Source organism: Opisthocomus hoazin, chromosome 7, assembly GCF_030867145.1.
Source record: "Opisthocomus hoazin isolate bOpiHoa1 chromosome 7, bOpiHoa1.hap1, whole genome shotgun sequence".
In the NCBI taxonomy this organism is placed as follows: domain Eukaryota; kingdom Metazoa; phylum Chordata; class Aves; order Opisthocomiformes; family Opisthocomidae; genus Opisthocomus; species Opisthocomus hoazin.
The window spans coordinates 55,690,508-55,716,979 of record NC_134420.1 but is presented as its reverse complement, the minus strand read 5'-3'; the positions used below and the strand labels follow the sequence as shown (position 1 = coordinate 55,716,979).

General features: G+C 39.3%; 1 protein-coding gene across 3 annotated transcripts in view; it reads left to right on the top strand.

Annotated features, from left to right (window-relative positions):
* The window catches only part of TTC7B (tetratricopeptide repeat domain 7B), a 150,704-nt gene that overhangs the window by 84,146 nt on the left and 40,086 nt on the right, over positions 1-26,472 (top strand). For 2 of the 3 annotated variants that reach the window (XM_075426369.1, XM_075426371.1), the window contains 3 exons: positions 14,241-14,357; positions 18,319-18,416; positions 21,887-22,045. In XM_075426369.1, the coding sequence (XP_075282484.1) occupies positions 14,241-14,357; positions 18,319-18,416; positions 21,887-22,045 (374 nt within the window). The remainder of the gene's footprint in view (positions 1-14,240; positions 14,358-18,318; positions 18,417-21,886; positions 22,046-26,472) is intronic. The other variant, XM_075426370.1, reaches the window with a different exon arrangement.

The window sequence follows — 26,472 nt, the reverse complement described above, 5'->3', positions numbered from 1 at the left end:
CTACTCTGAATGTATAAGCAGTTCCAGGGGTGTGCATTACAGTCTGCAAGCGTATTCAGGGTGATGCAAGGTAATGGTGGTTGTGTTGCATTGGTTCCTATTTGGCTTGTATATCTTGTGCAGTGTATATAGTGAAGTTACTTGTGTGATTGCCTGGGGAGCCGTATTTACAAGCTCCTTTCCGTGACTGTTTCCTGTCTTTTTGTCTGCTTGTTATAAGAAATCTGTATCTTAGTGATCATTTGAATGATACGAAATCTTGAAATAACGATTCTGTTTCTACTTAATGGTTAGTCAAAAATAGATTCTCCATCAAGGGAGACAGAGTTAGTTTTCTTAATGAAATACTTGTGATACTGTTTTCTTCATCTTAGCTGTTTGGGGTTCCCTCACTATTTCAAGTGTTGGGGCACTTAAAAATTAGTATAGCGCCTGAAATTAGTGTAATTAGGAAAAATAAATAATAAATATTAATTGCTAATTTCATGCTGAAAATTGAACAGCAATGGATAGCAGCTGACAAGCTTTTAAAGTAGCAGAAGTAGGAAACAGCAGATGGGTTATCTGAGGAGTGCAAGCATGTTATTTTAATCTTAAGTACACTTAAAAAGGAAAGACATATGGTAACAGGTTTGAAGACAACTGAAGACTAAGTTCACAGTTTAAACATTTACATTTGTTGAAGTGTGATGGAAATTTTTTTTTATTCCAAGAATATTTCACAGAAGCATCAGGCCAATGTGTCACTCCTCTGAAAACTATTAAATCCTTTGCTTCCTGACCCTCAAGGACTCTTTTGAGCTACAGTAGATTTCTCAGAATCGCAGAAACTATTAATTAACATCACTTGCAGTTCATTGTTTAACAAATTTGTTTCCTTCTGGGGATTGCCCAGGTGGGCATAACAGAAGAGCTGGTTGGTACATGCAGTGTATGATGATGCATACAGTGATGTTTTGTGGGACAGGGATGTATTTATCAATTAAAGGGAACAGACTATGCTATTCCATTTTCCCAAGGTTGGTTGTAGTTGCACTACAGTATGTGGTGCTGTTTAAACTTGCCCTTTTTTTTTGTCTGGACAAGTAGAGCACTGGGAATTATGTGAGGACAGGAATGATTTTTCTCTAAGTCATTAAAGACAGTATCAGTTGCTTGTGTTTTTTCTTTTCATATCGGGGTTGTCGCCTCCCCCCCAACCCCCGGTGGCTGATATGTGTTTTACAGAATGGTCTTTAAAAAAGATATTATTGACAAGTAATATTAATTTATATAATAAATTGGTCATTGGGCTTGGGATATTATCCCTGAATTATATTTGCTAGGCACGGGCAGTCTGTAGATACTTCTAAACTTGATTGAAAGAGTCCCAGTTTGGGTCATGAGCTGGCTGCTGCAGGCTGTTCAAGGCAGCAAGACAAAAAGTTTTCAAGTATAGCTAATTTGTTCTGGCTTTAGTCAGAAACTATCTTCATTATAGTTTACAGATTTGCATTTTCTTAAGGACATTGAATTCATAAAATGGAATACAGTATACATAAACTCCAGCAAAAGTCACAGTACTGACTGCTGCTTTTGCTTGCAAAGAGGCGATGCTACTGCTTCGTGAACATATATATGGGGAATAATATTTCAAAGGGTGCAGCGAAGGCCATCCAGTGCACACCAAGGATACCTTTTCATGGTTTCCACAAAATTGTGTTATCTGGAGGCTTGAGGGCTGTTTTTGTTGCATCTTTTGCTTGTTTGAGAGTCAGGCTTCAAACAGCAATCTGAATGACCTATTTTTACTTCATCTTTGTTTCTATAAGTATATGGGCTGCCCACTACTGGGGATCCTTGCAAGCAAAGTTGGAGGAGATCACCCTTATGATTAATATTAGCACTATAGAAATCTGTCACTTTTCCAGAATCACTTGGAACCGTTTTCCCATCTGTTGGGTATGTTTGGTGATTGTTTGAGAAACAATTTAGGAGACTTTATTTTTTTAATTAAGCTAAATAATTTTGAGGAGTTTTTACAAGAAGTAGATTTGGTTGCTTGACCTCCTGTTGTCAGTATTGGACATCCAGTGATTCAGTCGGCTGGATTTCCTGAAGGAACTGGATTGATAGAAGCAGCTGAAAAAATATCTAAGTAGACATTACTGGTAGTAGTGTTCCCTAACCTCTTTTCATTAATTGTCTTGTTAGCTTGCAAATCCAGCTTGGAAAATTGGGATAGACTCATTCCTGACTGTTGACACTTTTAACAAAAATGAGAAGGAGATATGATTAACTGGAAAAGAGGAAACTGGCTTCAGGGTAAGGCGAGAGAAGTTGATTAGGTAGCAATGTCACAGAAATTCAAAAGAAATCACCAGGACATAAGATTAATTTCTTCAGTCATGCAAAAAGTTATTTCAAGGTACTTACAAATGATGATTTTTCATGTTTTGTAATAAATGATTTATATCTTTCCTGATAATAAAACTTTCCTTGCATACTCAAAATAAGTAGGCTGACTGTGCAAGGGTTCACTTTGCAATTGCAGCGGACACCTCTATGAATTTCTTTCTCTACTTTGGTTACTGTGGTGGTAGAGGTGATGCATCTAAAAGCACTGAATGTGTAAGTAAATCCTTTATAAAACTATATGTATTTCATATTCTGTCTGGTTTCATGTTGTTATTCTCCCTGTAGGTTAAATTTTTGCAGTTGTGTCATTTTGTGTTTTGATGATCATGCAGGTGCTTTGGCGTTGACTAATGTGAAGTGATGAGCTTTCTACAGCAATCATTAAAGGGATAGCTGTCAAAACTGGATGCTCAAATTAATAGAGTTTGAAGCCAGGAGAACCAGTTTTTTAAAACCCTGACCTTCTGTATGTCAGAAGTTGATAAATTTGCTTTAGTTTTTCTGTTAATGCAGGTTTAGTGAAAGCATGCTTTCCAGAGGATCTTCATAAGAACACATCAAAAACTGGAGAAACCACTGCAGCATGTGGTAGCTTGTTTCCATGTTTGAGTTACACTCTTCATTAAGACTGTATTTTTGTTCTTAATTTGGATTGATCCCTCATTTGTTTCCATCCATTGGTTTTTATATCATTCTTTACAAAGCACTCTGTGATACTGGTGACTTCATATTCTGATGATAGCTTCTGTAATCAGGTCACCTCCAAATGTCCTTTCTGATAAGAACATCATTGTGCTTGCTGACAGTAAGGCACGTTCTCTAGCCTTTCAGTTATCTGTTGCACTGTTGAACTGCAGCCAATTTTCATCACAAGTAAACAAGAACTGCACAAAGTATTTCAGTATCATATATCACTGCTTTATACATAGAATAATCTGCATCGTGTCTGTTGGAAAGGGTTGTGTTAATTATTTTGAGTGTAATTACTTCACTAGGGGCTGATATTCAATTACCTGTTTGCTGGCATTCTTTGCTTCTCAGTCAGGTATTTCTATGATGCATTTTCACATTAGAGTGGAAAGGCTGTGTTTGTTCCTATAGCTATATGCTGGGTTTTTAAAAAGAATTGCAGCTTGACAGCTATTCAGACATGCTGCTGAACAAATTGTTTGGAAAGTTTCCTACTGTGTTATTGTAAGCATCTTTTCATTAGAAGAGTATATTACACATAAATTTGAGTCCTGTTGGATGCAAGTGGAATTCCCAGTGAAGCGTCTGAAAGCAGTCAGCCCTACCTCCTCCTTTTAAAAGAAGCTACAGACTTGCAGACAGTAAACTGTTGTCAGCTTTTGGACTGTGAACGAAGTAAACGCTGGGAACTCTAGAATTTTCTTTTAATTTTAACTGCGTTCTTCTAAACCATTTATTCATGAGTAATTACAAGTCTATCAGAAGGGCACTTGCTGATAGTATATACTGACTAAGAGCAACTGAATTTGGTAAGGTTTGGCTTCCTCCTTGATTTCTTTCGTTTCCTATAACAGTTATTGGAAAGTTTTCCTGTATATGTAATTGTTGAGTGCAAGAAGTGACTTGCTAACACTTTATTTAGGAAATGTGAATAGATTTGTATTCTTTCAAATCATCCATGTCGAGTAATATTTGTTCAACATAATTTTATGCATTCTGCGTACAGCTTTGCCACTGCAGTTGCTTTGTGGGGTCCGTCAGTTAACCTGATTTAATTTACACAAGCAATTGAAACTATGACAGTTTGTTACAGAAATGAGATGCAACTATATAAGTATGCATGTAAATGTAAGTTGTACATCAGCGTAGTTGTTTTTTCCCTTAAATTTGGATCATATGAAAAGAAGCCTACATTTTCTGTTTACAAAAAATGTTTCTTTTCAGACTTCGGTGTCTTTCTATAGTGTTACATTCTGCATCACCCTTTTTGTGATTTTTTTTTTTTTTTTTAATTCCCCTCCCACCAGTACAGGATCACTGTCAGACTAGTTAGTCCAAGATTTCACAAGTCTAGTGGACGCCAGGTGCCCACCAAAGCTGCCCTATCACTCCCCTCCTCAGCTGGACAGGGGAGAGGAAATACAATGAAAACACTTGAGGATCCAGATAAGGACAGGGAGAGATCGCTCGCCAATTACTGTCACAGGCAAAACAGATTTGACTTGGGGAAATTAGTTTGTTTTATTGCCAATGAAATCAGAGTAGTGTAATGAGAAGTAAAAACTAAATCTTAAAACACCTTCCCCCCCCCACCCCTCCCTTCTTCACGAGCTCAGCTTCAATCCCGTTTCTCTCCCTCCTCCCCCCCAAGCGACGCAGGGGGACAGGAAATGGGGGTTACAGTCAGTTCATCCTGTCGTCTCTGCTGCTCATTGCTCCCCAGGGAGAAGACTCCTCACACCCCTTCCCCTGCTCCAGTGTGGGTCTGTCGCACGGGAGACAGTCTTTCAGGCACAGGCTGCTCCAGCGTGGGTCCCCCACGGGGTCACAAGCCCTGCCAGCAAACTTGCTCCGGCCTGGGCTCCTCTCCCCACAGGTCCACGGATTCTGCCAGAAACCTGCTCCAGCATGGACTCCCCACAGGGTCACAGCCTCCTGTGGACATCCACCTGCTCTGGTGTGGGTCCTCACCCGGGCTGCAGGTGGAGATCTGCTCCACCTTGGACCTCCATGGGCTGCAGGGGCACAGCCTGCCTCACTGTGATCTTCATCACAGGCTGCAGGGGAGTCTCTGCTGTGGCAGCTGGAGCACCTCCTCCCCCTCCTTCTTCACTGACCTTGGTGTCTGCAGAGTTGTTTCTCACACGTATTGTCACTCCTTCCTCCCACTGCAGGTTTTTTTTCCCTCTTCTTAAACATGTTATCCCAGAGGCGCTGCCACTGTCACTGATGGGCTCAGCCTTGGCCAGCAGCAGGTCCATCTTGGAGCTGGCTGGCATTGGCTCTGTCAGACATGGGGGAAGCTTCTGGCAGGTTCTCACAGAAGCCACCCCTTTAGCCCCCCTGCTACCAAAACCTTGCCATGCAAACTCAATACAACAAGTTGCATGTTTAGACTTGATGAGCTGCTTTTTGGTGGTGTGTGTTGTCTTTTTTTTGTTTTAAGAAAAACCATAGTGGCTAGGTTTAAAACCACTAAAAAAGGTTACTTGTCACATAGCAGAGCTTGGTCTTCACTACTTTGAGTTTTTACTTCATAAATTCTACAGAATAGAAATGTCCTTAATAACTTAAGCCGGTATTGGACAAATTGTCTCCTTCTGTATCTCCTGACATCATAAGACTGTTGCTGTGGAAGGGAATTGGTGGTTGTAGCATCTGGGTATTTTATTTCAGAAAGTGAAAGAGGCTGGCTGAGAAGAAGGAGGCGTGATTAATTTTATTCTGGAGATTCACAAGTTCTTAACTGTGCTACAAGTTACGCTGGTTGGCTGGTAGGGAAAGCTACAGATCATGATTTAATAGATTAGTTTATTGATTAGGAAATAGAGCACTAGCAAGAACCTCAGAAGTCACAACGCTCCATTATTACAGTTATGCTGTCTGTAATACTTTTCATGAACTTAGCAGCTGTATGAGCCAGCAGTGTGCCCTGGCTGCCAAGAAGGCCAATGGGATCCTGGGGTGCATCAAGAGGAGTGTGGCCAGCAGGACGAGGGAGGTTCTCCTTCCCCTCTACTCTGCGCTAGTGAGCCCCCATCTGGAGTACTGTGTCCAATTCTGGTCTCCCCAGCTCAAGAAGGATGAGGAGCTACTGGAGAGAGTCCAGCTGAGGGCTATGAGGATGTTAAGGGGACTGGAGCATCTCTTCTATGAGGAAAGGCTGAGGGAGCTGGGCTTGTTTAGCCTGAAGAAGAGAAGGCTGAGAGGGGACCTTATAAGTGCCTACAAATATCTGAAGGGTGGGTGTCAGGAGGATGGGGCCAAACTCTTTTCAGTGGTGCCCAACGACAGAACAAGGGGCAATGGGCACAAATTGAAGCATAGGAAGTTCCACCTGAACATGAAGAAGAACTTCTTCCCTCTGAGGGTGACGGAGCACTGGAACAGGTTGCCCAGGGAGGTTGTGGAGTCTCCTTCTCTGGAGATATTCAAGACCCGCCTGGACAAGATCCTGTGCAGCCTACTGTAGGTGACCCTGCTTCGGCAGGGGGGTTGGGCTAGATGACCCACAGAGGTCCCTTCCAACCCCTACCATTCTGTGATTCTGTAACAGTTACGTAATTTGCTCTCCCTCTTCTGCAGTCTATCCAAAACAAAATGTGAGGAAGAAGTCTTTTCTATAATCTTGAGACCTAATTTCCACCCTTCATGTTTTAATAGTCTGTGTGGCCTTCATATATACTAGTTTTTGAGGAAGCATTGTCCTCTAGATAAATTGTTCTTTCCCTTTCATGGTGCTTGTTTCATCCATGTATTTATAGATAGAATTTGTACCTCTTCTTGCCTTTTTTTTGCTAGACCGACTAAGTGGAGTATTTTTCATACTCTGCAGTTTCCAGTCAGCTGATCACCCTCGCAGTCTTTCTCTGCAGCTGCTCCAGTTTGAAATTTCTTGTTTGTGTGTTTTTAACTGTTTTAATGAGAATTATATACAACAGTCCACATGTGGTCTCGCCGGGTATTGGACAATGGTACTGTCTCTTTCTGCTCCAACGAGTACATTCTAGAATTGCATCTGCCCTCTTCACAGCTCTAGTTTGGAATAACTGTTGCACAGGTTGTTTGGTACAATCTCTTCATTAAACTTGAACTATAACCCATTTTTCCATTAACAACATTATCTAATACTCCTTTCATTTTTTGTATGCTATTTTTGTATAAATTTTTGCATGTTATTATGATTGTATATATTCATCTGTGCCTTCCTTCTTGAAAAAAACATTGGCAATACAGTTGCTGTTTTTCAGTCCTTACAGAAGTGGTATTTTCTTGGAAGTTTTTACTTTAGAAAGGACAATATTATGTGTAACTGTTTCCGTAATTCTGAGAAATGGATTATTTTTGACTGCATTAATTTTAATAATCTTTAAAATGTTCCTGTTCTCCATTTGTCATTGTTTTCAAATCTGAGACAACACAGATAAGGATTATGGTGGAGGTGGGGGTTCATTCCTGAATATCTTTAATCTTCATCCCATTGTGCCTGTTAGGTATACACTTTTTTTTTTTCCTTAGGTACAAAAAAGCATTTAAAGACTATATCTTTTTATATAATAACCTGTTCAGGTCTAGTTTAGCTTTACATTTTACTATGTACCTCAGATGCAGATTTTTCTTTTTCTTCTCTCCCCTCTCTGTCCCCTGCTATTCTTGATAGGAACTCTGCATGTTTCTGATAACGATATACTTGCACAATGTTATCAACAATTGGCTTGTCAAACATTGAGTTTTACCCCTTCAACTTGAGACATGGATCCTTAAACGTTTTAGCATCTTTGTTTTAATTGCCAGGCTTCTGCTGTATCTTGGAAGTCTTTGCTAACCTTGGCTATCAAATTATTTGCGTGTATGCTGCTGAAATTCAAAGACCTAGTTATAAGCCCATTTGTGGGTTTTCATTCTTTGTTTAAATAAAAACGCAGTAATATATGGATTAGGTTACAAGCAGCTGGTTTATAACGTCCTCATTAGTTAGCGAGAACAGTCGTGAACTAATGGAGTCATTTGCTGCTTCAGTAGCTATTTCATAAATTCATCAGTTATTAGCTCCAAGAATCACTAAGCCCTTCCACTTAAGAGTTTGATTTGTTCTCCATTTTGTGTCTAGGTAATTAGTCTCCTAAAATGATACAATTCACTTTATTTTCATCTAGCATTAAAGATCAGCATCCACATCAAACACTGATGCTGGAACAAATGCCCTGTTGGTCTCATGTCTTTGACAGAATCTGTTTTACCTACTTCCCTTCCCCAAAGGATTTGACCCAAACAGGCTTCTCTTCTTGCTGTCTGTTACACTTCTTCCAGTTTGACACGTTGCTGGCACACATGGTTCTACTCTTCATTTCTATTTTGAATATTGTCTGTTCCTCAGTAGTTGCATTCTTTGTTATGACTGCTATCCCACCATGCTGTAGTTACTCTGTCATATTTTGTTCTGCACCGTGTGCCACTAATTTAAACCTCTGACTCTTACAAACAGACAAAACCAGGTAATTCATGATACTCATAGAAAGTACAGTTTGATTTTCATCATCCTATCTCTTGGTAGTTTTTATCCGTTCTTTACCATTTTTAATAGCGTATTAAAAACAGGTGTGAAAACATCCCTGTAAAGTTTAAAATTCTCTGTGTCAGTAATGCAGGCTGTATTGCAGAAGAGTTGTTCCTACAGATGCTTGAAACTGACCTTTCAGAAAATCCTTTTTCAGGTGATCTACCTCATGGCTTCTAAAACCTTCCTGATAATACTTGTCCCAGAGCTGCTTGTTTATCTTGTTATCATCTCATACCTCCAGCCATGTTTCTGGGGAACTTGGAAGAATTAAAATAATTTGAGACCTCTTTGTCACATGGTGTTCCCCCACGCCTGTTGCCGCCTCCCTCCTTCTTCTCTTGCTTTCTCCATTTGTTAAGTAAACGTTTAGTTGGCAGATTGTCATTTTGTTATTAACATCTCATCTCAGTTTTCTGAAATGTGTAGTCAAAATATTTCTTGGACCCAGGGAAACTGCTTTGTGTGTCTTTATAAATGCAACCTTTTCTATTCAAATGATTATTTTTGATTTAGTGTGGATAATCCTACACCAGTGTACTTTTTTTCCCATTAGGTACAATTTCCTAGCCTTTCTTAGAATTATGAATATTTTTCCATCATACTTTTGTTTATTGTTTGTGTTTTGGGAATCGTGTACCATCCAGTCCCCTTGACTGCTGTAATGCAGAAGAAACACGGATGATGTTGCATGTGTACCAAAGGCGTCCAAAAGCATCAAATTCCGATGTGTTGCTTTAATTCTTACAAATATATTTGTCTTCTGCTATCTTGCCCTTGAATCCTGCACTAGTAGTCCAGGTTCTTACATTTTTGTTGCACAGACAGCTGCTATTTTGTACATGTGTTCAAGTCATAGCTCAATAATCAAATCCCTTCCCCTTCTATCTCCTGCTGAATTTTTCTTTTAGCTTTTGCATGCTGAATCTTAGTGAGTTACTGACACTGACACATTCTCTCTGCTACAGAGTTCCTGAAAGTCTTAAATGCTTGAAGGCTGTTAATGTAAATTCAGTCTGTCTGTAAACTGTACATAATAAGGTATATATTAAGATTAACTTTCTAGAATGACTTGTAAATTCAGTGCAGAAATTACTATGTTCCAAAACTTTTGTAAAGTGCTTTATGATTACAAATTTTTAAAAACTTGAACTTCTGTAGGCTCTTCAAACTGTAAAAAGTACTCTTTTCTTTTACATACAGAGAAACAGGAAAGGGTTGTATGAGGTAGATTCCTGTGATTTTGGGTTTGGATTTTGACGCTTAGGTCGTGTTGTTTGAGCAGGGGTCCATGCGCGTGTGTGTGTGTGTTAAGGGTAGAACAGATGTAGTAGTGCGAGGGGAGGAGGAGGTTACTTGTTTTTTCCTTCTCTCTTGAGCAAAATGATGGACAGAGCTGGACATTTTTTCTTCCAGTGATACAGTCACAGTTAAATGGATATCTAGAGAGGACTGCTTTGCCAAATGAAATATGAGTTTAAATTCATAGAATCATAGAAAGTTTTGGGTCGGAAGGGACCCTAGAGGTCATCTAGTCCAACCCCCCCACAGCGAGCAGGGACACCACTAACTAGTAGATCAGGTTGCTCAGAGCCCTGTCCAACCTGGTCTTGAATGTTTCCAGGGATAGGGCCTCCACTACCTCTCTGGGCAACCCGTTCCAGTGTTTCACCACCCTCATTGCAAAGAATTTCTTCCTTATATCTAGCCTAAACCTACCCTGTTTTAGTTTAAAACCATTACCCCTCGTCCTGTCACTGCTGTCTCTACTAAAAAGATTGTCCCCATCTTTCCTATAGGCTCCCTTTAAGTACTGAAAGGCTGCAATCAGGTCTCCCCGCAGCCTTCTCTTCTCCAGGCTGAACAAGCCCAACTCTCTCAGCCTGTCCTCATAGGAGAGGTGCTCCAGCCCTCGGATCATTTTTGTAGCCCTCCTTTGGACCCACTCCAACAGTTCCATGTCCTTCTTGTGCTGAGGGCTCCAGAGCTGAACGCAGTACTCCAGGTGAGGTCTCACCAGAGCAGAGTAGAGGGGCAGAATCACCTCTCTTGACCTGCTGGCCACGCTTCTCTTGATGCAGCCCAGGACACAGTTGGCCCTCTGGGCTGCCAGCGCACATTGCCGGCTCATGTCCAGCCTTTCGTCTATCAGTACCCCCAAGTCCCTCTCAGCAGAGCTGCTCTCGATCCTTTCATCCCCCAGCCTGTATTGATACCGGGGATTACCCCGACCCAGGTGTAGGACCTTGCACTTGGCCGTGTTGAACCTCATGAGGTTCACACAGGCCCACCTCTCCAGCTTGTCCAGGTCCCTCTGGATGGCATTCCATCCTTCTGGTGTCTCAGCCGTACCACTCAGCTTGGTGTCATCTGCAAACTTGCTGAGGGTACACTCAATGTCACTGTCCATGTCATTGATGAATATATTGAACAGCACCGGTCCCAGTACGGACCCCTGAGGGACTCCACTCGTCACTGGTCTCCATCTGGACATTGAGCTGTTGACCACTACCCTTTGGCTGCGACCATCCAACCAATTCCGTATCCACCGAAGGGTCCACCCATCAAATCCATGGCTCTCCAATTTAGAGAGAAGGATGTTGTGGGGGACCGTGTCAAAGGCTTTACAAAAATCCAGACAGATGACATCCATTGGTTTTCCCTTGTCCACCCTTGTTGTTACACCATCATAGAAAGCCACTAGGTTGGTGAGGCAAGACTTGCCCTTGGTGAAGCCATGCTGGCTGTCTCGAATCACCTCCCTGGCCTCCATGTGCCTTAGCATAGCTTCTAGGAGGATCTGTTCCATGATCTTCCCAGGCACAGAGGTGAGGCTGACACGTTGGTAGTTGCCAGGGTCTTCCTTTCTACCCTTTTTGAAAAGGGGCACAATGTTTCCCCCTTTCCAGTCACTGGGGACTTCCCCTGACTGCCATGACTTTTCAAATATCACGGAGAGTGGCTTGGCAACTACATCAGCCAGTTCCCTTAGGACTGTGGGATGCATCTCATCAGGTCCCATGGACTTCTGTACGTTTAGGTTCTTCAGGAGGTCCCGAACCTGGTCTTCACTTACAGCTGGAGGGATTTTACCCTCCTGGTCTCCTTCATGCCATTCATCAACTCGGGAGGGGTGAGGAGAGAGGTTGCCAGTGAAGACTGAGGCAAAAAAGTTGTTGAGTACCTCAGCTTTCTCCTCATCTGCTGTTACCAGTTTGCCGGTCTCGCTCATGAGCGGGGGTACGCTTTCTTTGACCATCTTTTTCCGGCTGACATACCTGTAGAAGCCCTTCTTGTTATTTTTGGCATTCCTTGCCAAGTTCAGCTCCAGCTGTGCCTTGGCCTCCCTGACCCCATCCCTACACAACCGGGCAGCTTCCCTGTACTCTTCCCAGGAAGCCAGTCCCTGCTTCCACTGCCTGTGCAGTTCCCTCTTCTTCCTTAGTTTGACCAGCATCTCTTGCCTCAGCCTTGCCGGTCTCTTCCCTTCTCTGCCCGACTTCTTACACTTGGGGATCAAGAGCTCTTGCGCTCTCTGGAATACAACCTTAAGGACCTGCCAGCTCTGTTCTGTTCCCCTGTCCCTGAGGACCGTTTCCCAGGGAGTCCTTCTGACTAGCTCCTTGAAGAGCTGGAAATTTGCCCTCCTAAAATTCAGGGTCCTGACTATGCTCTTCGTTATTCCCATTTCCCTCAGTAGCGTTAGTTCCACTAGCGCGTGGTCACTGCAGCCCAGGCTACCTCCGATCTTGACATCCCCAATGAGCTCACTCGCATTGGTGACCACCAGGTCTAGTGTCGCATCCCCTCGGGTAGGGGTGCTTATTACCTGGCTTAAGAAGTTGTCCTCAATGCATTCTAGGAACCTGCTGGATTGCCTACAGCTTGCTGTGTTGCTTTTCCAGTAGATGTCGGGGTGGTTGAAGTCCCCCAGTAGAATGAGAGCCTGCGAGCACGAAATTGTCTGTGTAGTTCCCTGTATACTCAAATCTGATTTACTGATAGGATAAAAGCTAAACTAGTGTACCACTGCTCAGTTCTGCATTCCTACAAGACATCAGGTGCGGTTCCATATGACCTTATTTACCTTGCTTATCCACAGGTGCTTATCTCTAAATGAACTCAGCGACCTGCATTTCATTTCCTCCTCAGTGCCACCGATACACACATTGCACAATTAAAGTAGTGTCATTCATTTTTAGGTTTACAGGCTGGGTAGTTTCTGTAAAGGACTTTCAGTGCAACACTAAAGCTTTAGCTACTGTTACTTGCTGAGGCACTTGATGTCATTTCTCATTCTTGAGAAAACCCTCTGGCAGTTTGCAGTTACTATTAGCAGCCTGGAAGTTTTTATTTGGGATAAGAAAGTTCTGAGCTTTCACACATGCCCACCCTCTACACCCTTCTCAGTCTTCCCACGCAAACCATATGACCAGTCGTATAAATTTTTCACAGAGGATGGTGAACGTTGCACTGGAATAAAATGCCAAGGTACACCTGGGTTTAAAAACAGAAAGTAGGCTAACAGTTTTATATGTATCCTTTCCTCCTGCTCTATGCTCTTCAATCCTGCAATTTACTAAAAATTGCTTTTAAATTACTGTTTCTCCAGTGTATTATCTGTTCCCAGATGCTGTGACTCCTATAAATGTGCATACCAATTGACTAGCTCCTTGATTGTCACGTTGCATTTATATTCTTTGATTATACGGGAAGGTGTCTTGAGTTAATCTGGTGAACCTTCTGCTGATACAGGGAATGTAAAAGGAATATGCAGTCATCATCTTATGAAGTTATGCACTTTGTTTGTCTTGTTGCCACTAGAAACATCAGCTTTGAAATCAGAATTCATTTATAGTGGCATCCGGCAAACGTGTTTGCTTCCATTATGAATAGTTTGCCTCATATTTGATGAATTATGTGCGTTCTGCAGGTTGTCACTTGTAATGTTCAAAATGTACAAAATTCAAGTCAAACATCAATTTTAGCATCTGCTCACGGCAGCATAAGGTAGTGTGGACCTACAGTTTCTTGTTGACCTTACCATTGCTGACTACCTGCCATGCCCATGAATCTGTCCAGTGGTGCCTTTTTCAGCAAAGCCTCTTCCACTTCCTATAATAGAAGCTGGTATTCTAGGGACGTAACTTGCATCAGTCCCGAGTTGTTTTCTTTTGTGAGTTATATGTTAGATAACTCTCATCTGAGCCAGTTAATGGAAAATACTTTCATTCCTCATAAAAGTAGTATAGATTTTCTTTAGTGAAGATGTCTCTTTTCTCCTCTGCATATGAAGTACTGTTTTTAGTGGGCCTGCTAATTTCACTAAGCTATATTGTCTTGCTTAACTTTAAAAAAAAAAATTCCTGTCAGCTATTGTTTCTGTCCAGTTGAAGAGGCCATCTTGTAAAAAGCAGTTACGTTGATGACATTCGATATTTGACTTCATTGTGATTACTTCATGAAACAATTACTTAAATTAACACTGTCTTTGAAGTTGTTTTCTCCAGTTTGATGTGATGTTGTCTGTCTTTAAAAATGTTTTGCTAGAATTGGACTGTCCTTTCTCTTTTAATTTCCTTTCCCTTTTCACTAGATTACTGTTTACAAAAGTCAAATTGGAGTCCCTGTGCAGAGGCCCAGACGAAGCACTCCTTACCTGTAAACACATGCTCCAGATTTGGAAATCCTGCTATAATCTCACTAACCCAAGGTAAGATGCTGGAGGATTCTAGACTGGTCGGTACCTTGCTCAGTAGCCTTTCAGGGTAGTATTAGGTCAGCAGCTCTGCTTTTACTTGGTCTGGTATTTTGTACGAACAAACTAATGCTTTGGGAATCTGGACACTGAAGTACAAAGAAACCAGTTGATGGACATGCAGAAACTACCCAGAGTCCTGTGAAGTAAGGTGCACCAAAGCTAATAAGCTCTGTGGTGATGAGGGCTGATTACATAGGTTGGGTAATTCTGCCATTCTCCTTGATAGGGCTCAATGTACTGGTATTATCTTGATTCCCCCCGGTCTGGGTTACAGAGCCTTTTATATTGGCTAGTGGACAGATTGCTGTAGGTGGAAATTTAGTTCAAGAGCTTTCACTAAATAAAACGAAGGAAGACAAGACATTAATTAAGACTCTAGAAATATCAGAGGTCACATGGATAAATATAATATGCTTGCAAAGTCAGCATGGCTTTTTTTTAAGGGAGCTCTTGCTTATGAACCTGTTTAGGTTCTTCAAAGGCATTAGCAGGTATTTGGATAGGTTAATATAGTCCTGTCTGGGTTTCCAAAATGCTTCTGTGAAAGTTTGTTGCCATATATATTTAGATAAGGTGTGAAATAAATGGGAAGGCCGCTTTGCATAAATCCATGCTGGTACTATTCAACACGTGTATCAAGTCACCTGGGGAAGAGAGCAAGCCGAATTTCCTGCTCTCTAGTTGTTTGAAGGGTTGACAGTTTCTGGAGAAGAGATGCTGCAGCAGAAGAGCTTTGTATCAGGTGGCGTCAGATACCTGCGTAGCAGCATGGTGAACATTATCTGTTCAGTTTTTGCTCTTAGTTTGATCTCAGTTATGTGAACACATGCATCTCTTTAAGAAGATTGAGAGAGTTGGACCCTAATGACCAAGGAGGGCAATTTGATTCTCTCCTTAGTGAGCTGCTGAGCAGTTCAGAGCAGGAAAGGTTGGAGGGTGTGGCAGGAAAAGCCTGGGAAGGGACCCGAGTCAGTCACAGTGCATTGAGAGACTCTGACACTGCCTTGGGGAGCCAGGAGGAGGACTCAGGGGTGGTAGGAAGCAAGCACGTCAGCAGCCAGAAGGGTCTCAGCTGAATTGTTTTCGACTGGAAGTCACTGGACCTGGGAGCAGCAGGGACATGGGAGAGAATTTCTCTTCTGACTTAGTGGATGGTGGTTAATTTTAGTTGACTGGTTGTGTGTGTAGGGAGGGGAGTTCTTTATTGTCAGAATGCTGTGCTGTGCAGAATACTTATAATTTCTATGTAAGCTCAATTTCAGTGAGGCTTTGCACGTACTCCAGCACAACTTTTCACCTTTCATCTCTGCTGTTACATCCTTGACACAAATCAAGGCTCTAATTATGGCTTGTTGTTGTTGTTGTACTAAGAGTTACTCTGCCATGTTAAATACACGTAAAGTAATGCTTCCTTCAGACATCAGCAGTGACATTGAAAATTTACTCTTGGCTGTGTCAGCTTCAAGCAGTGATGTTTACTAACTCTCATGTCACATGCAGAGTTATATCAAACAGTGAGTAGGGATACCAAGCTGTAACCTTTTTTTGGATGGTTGGTGTGAAATTTAGGGGCTGAATACCTTCCTACTATATCATAGTGATCCAGATCTGTCTGACTGGGATAACAATTATCACTCAGACCTGAAATGTGACTGAGAAATTCTATTCACCTAGCTGCACTCAAGATGTAGTGAGGAATAGTGAAGCAGGATTGTTGTGAAAACTTAAATTTTCTGACCTCTGTAATTTTAACATGCACTTCATTTTGTTGAAAAGCACTGTTTGAAAAATATGTCTCCCACTGGAAATAATTGAAGGGTTTTTTTAATCGTTCTTTAAGCTAATAATAAAAGGTCTTTGAAAAACAACATTCTAAAAAGATTTCAAATTATTCAAAGATTTAAATATCCTTTATGCTTATTTGAAACATCTTTTTCTATACTGATTTAGACTGAAAACTAATTTTGATGTATCATTTTCCTAATAAGAACTTAGTTCTTTGATAAGCTGTGGTTTGTGTTAAGTATTTCTTCTTGCAAGTAATCAGATTTTGTGGAGTAAATTTGGTTCAGTGTCCTCAATAATCTTTTAATAATGGAAATAAATTATGTATAACTAGATATACCACACAAAGGGCTAAAGGCACCACTGTGCCTTACCTTCATTCAGCTGGTTTGCAATGATTTTCTTTCGTCTTTAACTTGCATACAAACATTTTCCTCATGCAATGGTTAATATGAATTTAAAACTTATTTTATGGTGCAAGACTTGGAAGGTTTAAATGTTTATCTTCAGTCCACTGCTTCAAGTTCATTAGAAAATAGTTCAATTCTTTTCCAGTTCTTAGTTTGCGTTAGCAAAACGGAACAAGCCACAATGCCAGTGCTGTGCTTAGAAGATACTTGTGCTAAGCCTGGCTCTCCTTGTCAGCAGCATTTGGCATGTCATTGCTTGTGGATTGAGGAAGTAATTAATACAGCGGTTACCAGAAAATATGCACCAACTGATGTAACAGCTATAGCTGATAACATGTGTCCCAGAAAGTTCTCTTGTTTCCTGTGGATTTCTATAATGGCATCATTTTGTAAGGAAATCAGTCACGCAGTAATGTTAGGGTAATGCGAAATTTCATTTATACCATTTTAGTAACAGCTGTGCAAGGAGAGGAGGTTGTTTCACTGTTTCTTGATGTGTGCAACTATGAAGAGTTGCTGAAAGGATTCTTGCCCTTCTCTCAGTTCAAATTCAGAAGGAGAGGGTTTTAAAATGAAGGCAAATGGAAAGGTGTACTGAATTTCGGTCTTGCAGTTTAGATTAAAGTCTCTCAGGCTTTATTTTAAGCTGGGAATTTTGTGGAGCTTTTTCTCTTTGATGAGAATTGGACAAAAGTTTGCACTCTGCTAAGTTGGGCTAACAGCCCAATTTCTTTAAAGCTTAAGTGTTTTTAAGTTTGTGGGGTGCTTTTTATTTAAATGAGGTTTAAAAAAAAGTATTAATTGGTAGTAAATAGTACCAGATTTACAATCCTAAAAATGAAATTAACCGAGAAGGAATGCCCATGTGTACTTCTCTCACTTTTCTGTAATGTGTGTCAATACTTGCCTCATCTTAAGGAGAAGGAGTGCTTAGTTCTTCAGTTCCCGTTCTTCTGCTGAATGTTTAATAGTAGTTCTAGGAGCAGTTGGTTTTCCAGCAAGTATATCAACAAGAAGCCTGAGGGGCAGATACTGAGTTACAACTAAAGTAGAAATTAATTGCATTTGTCCACCAGAGCAGTCGGTGAAAACCACTGCTACTGCTTATGCTCCTGAGGTGGTGGAAGTGTTCAAAATGTTCCTTCAGTGCTATAAGGATCAAATTCAACATTTAGGCGGTTAATGTTTATGTGTGTGTATATTAAAAAAGACCACCCCCCCCCCACCCCCCCCAAAAAAAAAATCTCTAGAGATAAAAGCGATGCCTTTTATGTGGAATGTAGTTGTAGCATCTCTATAACATCTTTACCTAAAATAAGATGTCCACAGTATAGTGTTTCTCCTCAGTCTGGGAAAAGAGTGGATTTTCAAACTTACATCTGCCATTTTGGCTTCCTGTGAGAGCTGTACCTCGTGTTACATGAAAGTTTAAGCTGTTAGCTATGAATCAGATTAAAAGCCTGTGTTCCCTTCAAGGTTCTATCAGTTACGGAAACAGAATTACTGAAGTAAATATGGATTTAGTTTTGCTCAGTTTAATTCTGTTGCAGTGCAGCTAGCTTAGTGCACTGTGAGCGGTTAGTGGTGCTTGGTACTAAATCTGTTCATAGCGAGAACTTTTATAGCAAAACCTTTGTGGGAGGAGGGCAGTGTGCAACTTGTATCTCAGTATATAATTTTATATTTTAATAGCTTACAATTTCTATACTTCATTGCAGTGATTCCGGACGTGGGAGCAGCTTGTTAGACAGAGCTATTGCTGATAGACGACAGCTTAATACAATTACGTTACCAGATTTCAGTGATCCTGAAACAGGTAAGAACTGCATTTGAACAATAAAATAGGTAAAATGGTCTGATTTACATTGGGTGTTTTGTTTTGCAAAATGAAATAGTGTTTTCATTGTTGTCTTGTCAGTGGAAATAGACTTTGTGCAATACAAGATTTTTTTTTTCTTTTTTTTTTTTTTTAAATGAAGTACTTGCTGACCATGTTCTCTGTAAATTAAAGTGTCTGTGTTATGGATCTCGCTGAACTTAGTGGTATTTTCTTATGCAAAGGCTTAAAATTAGTAAGCTGAGCTAGCTTATTTGCCAAAGTCATATGCTTTTCTGTCCGTTCGGTATTTGCACATGTTTTATTTTTACAAGATAAAACAGAAGAATTTCAGAAAACTTTGAGTCTCAAAAAACCTGAAGACAGTGTTGCTAATTAAATTAATTAAAATCTCTAATATATATTAAAATGTAATTACATGCGTGGATTGGCTTACTGTAGACATAGCTTTGACATTATAAGCAAAGTTGATTTATCATATAAATCATACATACTGTGATATTTTGATATGCATATCAAAAATTGTGGTGCAAAGATGCACTACATAAAAGCTAAGATTGTTACATGTCAGTAAATATTTATAGTATGTAATTTGCCTATTTTAATATATTCAGTTATCACAATGCAAATTGATATGCCTTAAAAGTCATATAACCAAAAAGCAGGTGAGCTATACATTCTGTGAAAATTGCAGAAGGAATTATCATGATGATGCTAGTTCCAAAAACCTTTACAGGATGTTACTTGCATTCTGAATATTGGGAGTTTTCTGGTCCCTGGGTTTTATCTCAAAACTGTAGCATGCCTTTCCTGGCACCTTTCAGATGTGAATTTCTGCTTAATCACACTTTGACAAAAACAGCTTATGGGAAAGTTTGCCAGTCTATGAATTAGAATACACTGACCCATAAATTAAGATACATTGAATTGTGTAATGTATCTCTTTGTTTAATATCAAAATTGTGGAGTAGAGAAAAATGCAATTTTGATATTTAACTTCTGAAAGTTAAAGTTGGATTGAATGTTCACTCAATTTTGAAACCATGTAGGTAAACGGAAAGTGTTCGCTGCTTGCTATAGTGGCAAACAGTTTTGATTACAAAGATCAGGTCACCCGATTTCAAAAAATTGCAATATGATGTGGTCTGAAGTATGGCATAATCAGCAGCTTGGTGCCCCTAATGTAGAATTTTCTGTCATCTTGTATTCATAGAATTAAAATGTGTATGATAACATTATATCATTCTATATTCTAGTCTTAGCTCATTGTTTCATTTTAAGGACATAACTAGATTTTAAAGGTTTCATATACATATATAGATAGACATAGATACAGAGAATATATTTTATGCCTTCAAAAAAGTGCCGACGGGGGGGCATGTTGTGGGATTGTTTTTGTAGTTTTGTGGTTTTTCATTTGGTTTTCCACCATGGAATCACAAAGCTCTTGATCTGCACCTTCGGGGTGTCCTATTTTATATCTACCACACTTGAGAGCATAAGGAATTGAGACTGTAAGTTCCTCAGTGCTTTTAAGTAAAGGTGAACCTTCATCCAAAACAGTGAACTTTTGAAGAAGCTTGCCCAGATTCAAATCCTGCAGCCAATATCTTGATTGGAAAACAGGATCTGTATGTTCTGATTTTTCTGGAAGTCCCAGTTTGTCTTTTTTTCTGAATCTCAGCTATGTTGTTAGAGCTTATCTCTACTGTTAGGAAGGACAAGATGGGAAATGAAAAATATGGGGTCCCTTTTTGATTATTTTTCTTCTAAATGGTAATTGTGGAGAATGGTTTGGGGAGGGGCCTCTGTTTTTTTCTGTTTTGGGGGGAATTGGGGTTGTTGGGTGGGGTGTTAATTTTTAATTCTAGCAGAAGAAACCTTGTTGCAATACCAATACTCAAATTCTGAGGTGAGGACTAGAGCTTTGTTATCTACTGTATCTATACAGTAGTATATGTAGAAGAGCTCCATTTCCAAGATTTGTCCAAGATTCTTCATCCACAAGATTGTATAAAAATTTTTCAGAAATTAAAAGATTATGGTACTATTAAGAATAAAAGAAGTCAAGCTTGTCATTGTGTTTGAGTGAGAAAACTTTAAGCACACTGTCAAAAAAATATTGTTCACAAATGGTAGATCATAGAAACAATAGATAGTCGAGATGTTAGACATTTATAGGCTGAAAAAGCTCATGTGCAAATTCTGTGGATCCCCAATGTTTAGAAATGCAGGAGGAATTTGACATGTAAATAAATAAACAAATGTTAAAATAGAGGTATGCAGGACAGGTATCGTAGAAAATCCTCTTAAGACAGAAATGTTTGCTCCCCTCCTCTTTATACAGTAAAACGCTACCATGTGTATGCATTTATGTGTGTGTATACACATGAACATTTGGAAATTTTCCCTTCCTAACTTTGCTTGCCACCTATGATGATGATGACCCCCTTTGCCTGTCTAGTCTGAGCTCAGCCAATCTGAGTACCAAGAAATGAGAGCTGAAATTCAAATCTGAAGTTTTACATACCTGCAATTTGAATTTTAAAAGCCTTTAAAAAAAAAATCTAACTGTAATGGGTGTAAAACATTCTTTTTCTTAGATGTATCGTGTAAGCAGAAGTTGAAATTTGGGAAAAAAAAAAAGGTCTTGAAAACCAGTTTTATAGAGAGCTCTTACCAATCCCATAATCAGAAATGATTCAATGTTTGAAGTTTAAATTTGTGTAACCTTTGAAGTATAAAAAGAGTGTATTGTGGATGTCTTACAAGGCTGGGCTGTTTATTCTAATGCCCTGATCAGTAACTGTGGCAAATCTACTTCAAGTTTGCCTTCTATTTCAGCTGTTTGCCATGAGTGGCATGCACCCATATTTGTATATATTGATGGAGAAAACAAATATGGAGAAAGAAAAGTTTTGATGAATCAATCACTGAAGTAAAATATCAGAGGGAGGCAGGCACATTTCATATCCAAAGATAGATATCCATATGCAAATCACTTGAGACTCAGTTGGCTATTTTGGTTAAGGTAAGTTGCAGTCAATCTTTTTAAAAACAGATGATTCAATGTTTTATGTATTGGTTTCAGTCCACGGAGTTTATCATAGGGAGAAATAATAATAGCTGAGTTTTAAACTTTGGTCTTTATTTCCCCTTAAATATATTTTACAGATTTATGCATTAGAACATAGGGAAAAAATATTTAATTTTTTAATCTAGTTTAGTATGGAAGGAGAGTACATTTGAGTACAGGGTTGTTTTTATTTTTAATGTGGCTTTCAGAAGAAGTGATGTGTGATACTTTATGTACAAACCATTTCTATCTTACTGAATGTGAAATAAATGCTTTGCGTTTTTTGGCATCCATGAGTCCGTTAAACCCTGTTGGATCCTTTTTCTTTCCTGTCCCCCCACACCCTTATCATTCTCTTTGTTTCGCTTTTTAGCCTCTGATACTTCCTCATCTTCTCTCTCAAGAACAGAGTCTCCTCTCCAACTGTTTGTATCTTCTCCTCATCCTCATCCCAAACCAGATACCTTTGTCTGGCCCCATGCAGCCTCTCCATACTGTGACCAAGTTCCTGAGCCCTGTACACCTTCTCGCTGTAAATTTGCTTTCTATTCCTGATGAGCTTGTTAGTTTGTGCTGTATTTTTCTGATAATCTTCGTAACTGATAAACCGTGTTTATACAGTTTAAGTTTCAATAGAGAGCAAGTGAAATCTGCCCTTTCAGATGCTCTTCATTAAATACTGAATGGATTTGAAGAGTTTCATCAGAATAGACTGTTTTATTGATCCCAAAAGAGGTAAAGTTACAGACATATTTAATGCTCTGTCCTCATGAATGTAACAGAAAATGATAGGTGTGTGGTAAGAGAGGTTATTGGCAGGACTGCTTTGCAGCATTTACTGCTGTGAATTATTTCCATTGCTGGCATCTTTTGCCTAGCAAGACTGTCCTTTCCACGGAATTTCATTCTTCTCTGTACAGTTTTTAATGACTTAATTTCACAAAGCCTTTAGGTAATTGCATCCAAAACCTTCCCTGAAAATTCACATGAAGAAAAAAATTCCCTAAATATCAGTGTGTTTTCATATTGCAAGTAGGACATGTTGTAGTGATTCAGAGGTATTAGAGCAGTGAAAACCAGCATTATGCTTCTTCAAGTCAAGAGCCGCTCTGTTCATTGAACTGATGCCAACTGAAACGTGCTGGAAGATCAATCCCCGTGTTGTTTGAATACAAACTGTACAGTAATACTGCCAGAGTGGTTTCAGGTGGCAGGTAAAATCAACATAGCCTTCCAACCATTTCTTTTTAACTCTTTTTCATTTCTGTTAAATGGTCCTTCACTCATGGCTTTATGCACAGCGCTATTGTTGCCACTGCATTTACTATAATCCAGTCTTAAGAAATTCATTTTTGACACCTAGCCTTTAACCGATATCATGTCAAAGATATTAATTCCTAAAAAAAGTAGAAAATAAATCTTTCAGTATTAACAAAATTCACTTGTTAAAATAGCTGATAAGACTGGAGCCTTGAAAACACTAGCTGATATGTAAGCCTGCAACTGGAAATTAAGAAAAACGCCTCCTTTAGACTCCAGGAAATCTGCAGCAGTTTAACTAGTTGAAGTCTGACTTTCTTCTTGAAGCATTTGAATAGCTGATTGATTGCTATTACAGGTTTGGGTGATGTTGTGTTGAACTTGCTCAGATTTACTCTATAAACAGTACATCCCAGTTAGCATTAAATTACTTGCTCTTTGCAGAGCCACAAGTTAATAAGAGCCAACTCAAGAATGAAGGCAAATTGAAAGAATGCAGAAGCCCAAGCATGGATTCCATTATGTGAAGCCTGAGCTTTCCATTTCCAAGCTACTGTATCCTCAGGGAAAGGAATTTCCACCATATGCATCAGAAGTAGTGGAACCATGAAAAAATCCCAGATATTGGAGTCCCTTGTATAGTGTAAATAATTAATGAAATTTAAATTGCTCTCTGTTAGAGTAAGTAGAGGTTTGCCTAGATGCTTATGACATGTTAGTAGAGTTACCAGGGCTGAAAATCTCATGTTCTATATCTTGCTCAGTTCAATTTTTTTTCTAATGAAAGAAGCAAAAGGCACTTTGTATTGTTGACTTGACTTCCAGTTCCTGTTGAACAGGAACATGATTTGAGAGGTGTAGCAAAGGCTCTATGAAAATATTTATTTTAAACAATAATCTTCTTATTTAATTTTTTTTATCTTTTGAAACCCTGTAAACCTGATTTACAGTTTGAAGATTATCAGAAATCCTCTGTCGTTCTTGGAATTCTTGGTTTATATATATATATATATATATATAGGGTTTTTTTTCTCCTTCTTTGGATTTTAATTTGTGGTTTGGTCTGTTCAAAGGCAATCCATCAGATGCTTACTTTCATGGTTTTTACTCCCTTTTTTCAGTTTGTAAGTAGATTCACTGTGCAGTTCTATTAATTTCTTAAGGACTTAAATCACCTATTCCTTTACCACAAAGTGTACATGTTTTGTCCATCAGTAGTGGAAGTTTGATAGAGTGTAAAGCAAGGCTGATGCTCTTTGCCCATTCAGTCACCCCAAGGGCTGTAATCTTACAAGATCTGAATACACTCAACTAACACTTGCATTTAATAATTAAAGAGGCAGTATTCATTTCTAGAGGACTGCAAATAAAGATGTATTCGGAAGGTCTTGTATAACATAATGGCCAGCTGCCAGTATGTTGTATTAGAGAAGATTTTATGCCACTGCTGTTCCTAAAGAGGACAGTGGTCCAGAATGCAACATTGCGACTGCTGTCATTAGTCATAATAAAGTACTGCTTTCTCTTGTGGTACAAATTTTGCTTGTAGAATAAATCTCTTAAGAGTATGCTTTAAAATAATGAAGTGGTGAAAGCCAGCTAAATAAGAGAGAATGAAGACTATAGATCAATAAAAATAACTGCTACTTTGGTCACTTTAGATGTGAAATAACATTCATTTTCTCTAATCAGTACGTTATAACACTGTATGTTTAGCCTTGGATAGTAAATTAAGGGATTTTTTTTTTCATTGGTTATTTTTTCATAGATTTTTATGAGGTAGTACAGGAGACCACTGTGGTGGAGGAGAGAAAAGTAAGAAGATACATAAACCAGCATGTTTGTCAGTGACAAAGCATGGAAAATCTTTTTCAAAGGGCTGAGAGGATGCTTTATGAACAATGCTGTCCATACCTGACTACTAATATCTCCATGCATAATTTTGTACCGAAAGATAAGCTAGCTTTGTAATTTGTGATTTTGAAAGGTGTCTCAGACACTTAATGATTATTACAGGTAAAAATGTTCATTTTGGCTCAACCTGGCAATCTGTCTTATCAAATGCATCACTTCAGTGATGTATTAGTCCTGCAGAAGGTACTGCCTCTTTGTATCATGCAGCTGCTTTTTTTAGCCCAGAGTTCTCTGTATGTCATACCACTAATATTCTTACTGCCAGCTTTGTGTGCATGTAAATTTGAAAGTCATGGGGGTTTTTCCTTTTCTCCTGCATGAGCATTGCTGTTAAAGCATTTTTTTTCTTCATAAAGTGTTGAAACATTGAAAACATGATGAATGTAGAACTGTTTAGTAATATTCTCTTTTATGGTATAAAAAGAAATCCTGTTACAGTGTTTTTGTCAGTTGATATGAACATGTTTCATGGAGGATGGCAGTCCACTCTTTTGCTCATTTTCAGAAGGAAAATTTCATGTACATGGCAAAATGATTTAGTTTTTCTCAAAGCCTGCTTGCCAGCTAAGTGCTGATAGAGCCCATGTCTAAGTTTATGTCCATGAGGCTACATTGTGAAGAATTTATTGGGAATTAACCAAGGACTGAAGAAGTCATGACGTGCTTATTTACATAGGGTGACGTACAAATGGTTTTCAAAAGATGGTTTCATGTAGACTCTCCTGTAATATTTTTCTTAAGAAAAGCCTGAAGAGAATAAATTGAACACTTTGTTGTTCACAGAAGTTCAACTGTAGGTGTCCTTGGAAAATAAAGGTTTCTGTGAGATGGCTTAACTTCTTGGTTAAATTTTGTTTTTACAAGGCTGTTGGTACGTTTTCTATTTGAGATTGAATTGAAACACTGAAGTATAACCATGGTTGTTGCAAATACTATCTTAGTGTGGTGAGTAGAAGCTCTGTAAATTCTGGACAAATGTCATTATAGGAAAATTGAGTGGGAGGTTTTAGCTTTTTGGTTTAGAAACATTTGTTACAATTAAGACCTTCTGTCACACTTTGCAGTGTGCAATGCGATTGTGATAGCAGATGTTAAGCAATAAGTAATTTAAGTAGTGAATTCTAGATCTTGCAAAAACAGTCCCTGTTTTGCACTAAGCCTTTTTAGTGTAAACAAGTTTCAGAATAACACTAAACAAATGAAAGGGAGCAGCCAGGATCCATTGTGGTAATATCTTACTTTTCTAGACCCCATGCTTTTATATTTCAAAATAAACACTCTTTGCTTCTTGGGGTATTTTGAGGGAATTTTTTCTTGGTTCTTAAGTGTCACCCTATAACAGCAGGTCTAGAAGTTGTCTGGGAAGAGCAAGGATATTTGTGTGTGTGAAAGGTTAAGTAAACTTTTAAACCTGAAATTACTGCTGCTTTATCTGGACATTCGAAGGAAGCTACAACTGAGTGAACTGTAACACTGAAAGTGAGGATAGGTTTGTGTTTGGCTGAGGGTACCGAACACAGACCAAAGAAAGAAAAGTACAGATAAGGCTGGGAAGAGAGAGCAGAGCTTACAACAAAACCAACAGGGAGCCACCAAGTGAGTAGCTGGTGCCATAGGATCTGAGAGGCCTCGAGCAGACTTTGAGATCTACTCTTTACCCTCAGTTTCTCACAAATCACTATGTATCTTTACCAGTTGTAGTTGAAATTACTATACATTTTACAATTGTCATGTGACTGTAAAGGTCTGAACCTGAGGACCACTGGATTAGAACAAGGAATAAAT